The following is a 5,000-nucleotide window of genomic DNA, read 5'->3' as shown; positions in this document are numbered from 1 at the left end:
CACGAGGTAAATTCAGTGTCAGACACAACAGACACGAGCGCGCGCGCGCGCGCACACGCCTCTTTGAGGCTGCTTTTTGGAGGTAAAGTAAGCGTTGAATAAACTAAGCCAGAGTGAAGCGATCCATGGTTTAACGACTCACGCCTTTTTCTCGTGTCTCCTTCTTATCGCGAACAAACTTGACAAAATAACGCAACGTTCATAACTTTAAGTTGCATCAAAAACAGCCCTAACACATACATGCGCGCACACACCCACCCGAGTCTGGCTGTCATTGGGTAGGAAAACACTATCCGGGAACAGTTTTTCACTATCATGTGTGTCATGAGCAGCGGACTCCCTCACCCCCGGAGCGGCGGCGTTGGTTTGAAGCCCTCTCCGTCGCTGTCCAGGCAGTGCGGGTCCCGGTATTCGAAGAGCGAGCGTACGGTCTCCGCCATGTTCACGCCAGCAGTCGCTGATCTCGTGCCGCCTCGCCGTTCAGCCTCTCACTCGCCTCTCCAGCCGCTCAACTGGCTCGCACCAAGGTTATTCCAGCCGCTGCCACCGCGGCGCGGCAGAGGGGGGCTCTGCGTGCTCCGGCCAACCAAATAGTCCCGTTAGTCTCTTCCGTCGGAGCTTCTTCTTCTGCGCCAACCTGGTCGATATTTGTTTTCAAAATATGATTTTGAAGCCTTCTTTGTCGCGATGTCAGACTGCAAGTTACCTTTAATAATCTGGACGATGTAGGCCTCCCCTCCGCAGGAATGGACGCGTCCGCCAAGCAGATGAAAAAAGTAGAGCGTTTCTTCGAAGAGTGATCAGCTCGCTGATTGAGGGGCGAAATTTTGGTAATAAAGCAGCAACGAAGAGAAAGCACACAGGTGCCATTCTGTCTATTAAACAAAAGGAAAATAAAGGATAAACGGCGAAGTGTGTAGTATCGCTTCCACTGTGTTTACTTATTTATTCAACAGGTTAACACAACAACCATCTGTAAAGGTCTGTACTTGGTTCTATTCATTTGGAATTTCTACTTGGGGAAAAATAATGTTGAAAATATTGTATCCACGTAATTTAATACACCGAATAACACACGAGAATCACAAAGAATACATTTTAAGAATCAAACTCCACTAGAAATGGCTTAACACAAATCATTCGTATTCCCTAATCATCGATATTATTAAACGTTTGTTATGGTCGTGTTTTATTGTTAGTATGGGTAGAGTACTATGATATGCACTAACCTGCACAAAATATGCCAATGAATATGTAGTCTGTTGATCTGAATTTATATTCAATTCCACATCAACTTAATTACAACATAGCCCTTCAGAGGTATTTTACTTTACGTCATAATAGATTAGAAGGACATTTTCCAACACAAAAAAGCGTGAGTTACAAGGTTATAAGTGTACAAAGATTGAGCGTCTCAAAAACTGTCATTATATTCTATCAATAAGTGTATTCTTAATAGTTACCAAATTATTTGATCGCCTTCTTAGGATCACAGTGTAGAATTTAGCAATTTATTTTTTTTAATCATCTATGAACAGCTAGCATCGCGATCATCACATTAAAGCAATAGACAATGTGACAATTAGTTGTAATTCTGCAAAACCAGGATTGATTTATTACCACGTGAATATTAGGCATGAGTGGATAGAATTGTAAAACATTTTTACAAAAGATAACCATGAGCCAAAGCAACTTTGTTTGTATAGGACGAGTAATACACAAGGCAATTCAAGGTACTTCACAAAGGCACATAAATACGTAAAATCATAGAAATAAAACACATTATTAAATAAATAATTGTGCATTTAAAAGACACAAGGCAATTAAGTCCCTTGAATTACATTGCTTTTGAGGGTTGTCGCACAAAATGCTAATTATTAGGGAAATACACTAATTTGCCACTTCTGTTACCTCTTACATAATTTTGAATAAAAAAATGGTTTTCTAAATGTTATATAGTTTTACAAATGATGCTGGACTATATTATTGATGATGAAGGCAGTTCCGGTATATAATGTCTATTATACTATAAATTATGAGTGGGACTGACTGATGCCAGAATGAAAGGCAAAATACAGTATCGCCCTCTGAAACATCAATTACACCATGAAGCCAGGTCTTTGTACCATGTTAATAAATTCTTAATTTCAGGGGTTTGTGTAAACAATTGAGTCAAAACAGTCAATGATAGTTTTGAAGTTACTATTGCATGGCTGTGGCTCAGGTGGTAGACGTTGTTATTCTGCAATGTGAACAAACAGAGAACCAGATTCTGACAGAAATCTTGAGAAAGTGGACTTCATAATGTGGAATATTGTGTTTCTCATCACCTCAAATCCATTTCAGTTGAAAAGCAGATTGAGAATAGAGCAAGTATACCAAAAACTATTTTCCAATAACAAACAACAAAGGGTGAGGTTTTCTGGAAAACATGTGTTTTCACATCATTTGCCATACATCTCTAAGGAGGCTGTGTGCTACAGTTATCAAAGTTTTTTTCTTTGCACTCAGCTGTAATCAAGCAAATTGAGTGTAACCCACTATAAGCAATCCACGTGCACACTGACTCAATAAAGAAAACCGCAAATTACATTTCATGATTTTTGACGTTATGGAAGAAACGTGCAATGGAAAGCCTGGGAGAGTTTCTCACATCTTATCAATAATTCTGTTTTTAAAAAATAAAAAAAATTGCTGAGTTTGAGTGAATGTCTGTTTGCCTTGTGAAGGACAGGTGACCTGTGCAGGGTGTACCCCACCTTCGCCCATGGTGAACTTTAGACTAAATTGAATTGAATAGTATAGAAGATGGATGGCTCAAAGTGCAATTTCATTTACCTAAAATAAATTACATCTATCTCCCTTTTTAAAGCTTCATCGATATGAACTACTGTTTTGTCAATAACAGTTGACGACCGGCAGTCAGACATATCAGTATTTTGTATGCTATCACCCATTAATGTTGGACAAACAAGCAATTAAGAAGACAGTCTTTAAAATTTAACATATTGAGATCAATAAAAGAAATCACGTTATGTCTGTTGTTAATTTTTCATTACACTTGTTTTCTGAGACCATATTAGATGTACTGCGGGCTAAATATTCAGCCTGATACATCAGATTGGTAGTTTGCTATAACTTCAAGAGGATTTTAGGTAGGCCATTCGGGTGAGCCACACTTACGCACCGAAACAAGTTATTTACTGTTATCATTTACACTTGTGTTAACTTTATCGTCATGTGGCATTTGTGAGTCTCGGAAGACTATGGTAGTTGCGCTGTGGATTAGTCTGCGGCGGAGTTACATTGAATGTGATGTTTTCAGTATATTCTATTCTATTTCAGAGAAGTTATAAACCTCTTGGGTTTGGAAATTATATACAGACCTACCAGCATGAATGTAATTGTACTTTGTTGATTTGTTAAATGCAAGCATTATTTGTCCATTTACAAAGTACACAAGTAGATTTTGTTGGAAAATCATCAGCAGCTTTCCAATCTATTCTGAGGAACTCCAAAGTTTTAGTAAGGAATGCAAATTACATGGAATGATTAAAAGAACTTCACAAATTGAAAAGACAAACGCATCAGCGCAGTATTATGTTGATATTTTTAATAGTGTGAGTCCATCCATCCATCCATCCATCCGTTCATCATGGCAGCATTGAGAGCAAAGAAGTCCAGACATCTCTGTCCCCTGCAACTTTGTCTTGGTCCCAGACCGAACAAGCGATAGACCCAGAACCCAGAGTTGGTCTACGCTGGCGCACACTCCCGGCCAGGTTCCCTCATGTGTCCCAGTCCTGCACAGCCCGAACAAGCATCGCCAGGTCTACATGGGGCTCACCTGCAAAGTCCACCTTGGGGGGAGCAGTGGTCCTCATGCAGTGAACTAAACCTTAAAATGGAAGGTTTAGTTTTTTTCTTCGAAACAGACACAATCAGCAGTCTCTTGAATGAAGTCCTCAGTTTGAACAATGTGATCCTTTTTTACCTTGATGAACTTTATCAGCATTAATACTTGGTTGTCTGACCTCCACTGCTACTGTCATTTCACAGACAACCACTAGATGTCACAACAGATGTATGTTTATGGTATTTTAACAACCCACAAGTGCTTACTGTTGGTTTTAGTGTGAAAATAGGCCGCAATGTACAAACCTCTGAACTCATTTCTACTATGTCTGCGTCAAAACCTTCTTAGCTTTGATCGTTGAGTTTTTGCTGCAGACTTTTTCTTTTCTCACAAAGTGTTGAACATTTTTTATTTTTTTTGCAACAGCAGATGGTGTGTGACTTGGACACATCATCAGCGATGAACCCAGGGTCACGGGGTGTTTTGGGTCTCTGGTCATCAGACACCCTCTCCTGGGCAACCCAACCGCGGGTGAGCAGACCCCAGCTTGTGTCCAGGTGGTGCACAACATTGTAGATCACCCCTCCAGCTTCACTACTGTTCTTGGAGGATTTCCTTTTTTTTTTTTTTTTTTTCAACTATTTACTGATTCAATATAAACAAATCACATGAAGATCTAACATAACAACACACCTGTTTCAATTTATAGTCAACTTGATAGAAATTATATTACCTACGCTTCTACATACAACTTATCAGGAAAGTTAAAGATAAATCTAACCTCAGAATCAAATAAACTGATATCATAAACTTTCACTGAGTTTTGACTTCTCTCAAGTAGTCCAATAGAATGAACAATTGTACTTACACAACTAAAACAGATGTTGGCAAAAAAAAATACATTAAAATAAAGAATAGAAAGGAGTAAAAGAGAAAAAAAAAAAAGGTGGGGGTGTTTAGATCTGTATTGCTTGTATTATTGGTTTCCATCTTGTCTCAAATTGGTCTAGTTTCAGTTTTAGCCTTGCAGTTGTTTTTTCCATAAAAACAAAAGTTTTTTTCTCTTTTTACTTTTACTGTGTAATGTTGGGGGGGGGGGGGGGGGTCGAGTCAAGATTTGGCTCTTGTGGATTTCCTTTTTTGA

The 5,000-nt window shown here is 39.0% G+C and overlaps 1 protein-coding gene across 1 annotated transcript in view; it reads right to left on the bottom strand.

Moving 5' to 3' along the window:
- LOC308109466 (uncharacterized protein) overlaps nt 1-524 on the bottom strand; it is a 24,775-nt gene extending 24,251 nt beyond the window's left edge. Inside the window, exon 1 of the mRNA XM_080463038.1 lies at nt 346-524. Coding sequence (XP_080319164.1) covers nt 346-440 — 95 coding nt within the window. The 5' untranslated portion in view covers nt 441-524. The remainder of the gene's footprint in view (nt 1-345) is intronic.
- Nucleotides 525-5,000: the final 4,476 nt, after the last annotated feature.

This window comes from Lipophrys pholis, assembly GCF_963383615.2.
Source record: "Lipophrys pholis genome assembly, chromosome: 5".
NCBI classification, from domain to species: domain Eukaryota; kingdom Metazoa; phylum Chordata; class Actinopteri; order Blenniiformes; family Blenniidae; genus Lipophrys; species Lipophrys pholis.
The sequence above is the reverse complement of the archived record's forward strand: the minus strand, read 5'-3'. Positions and strand labels throughout refer to the sequence as shown.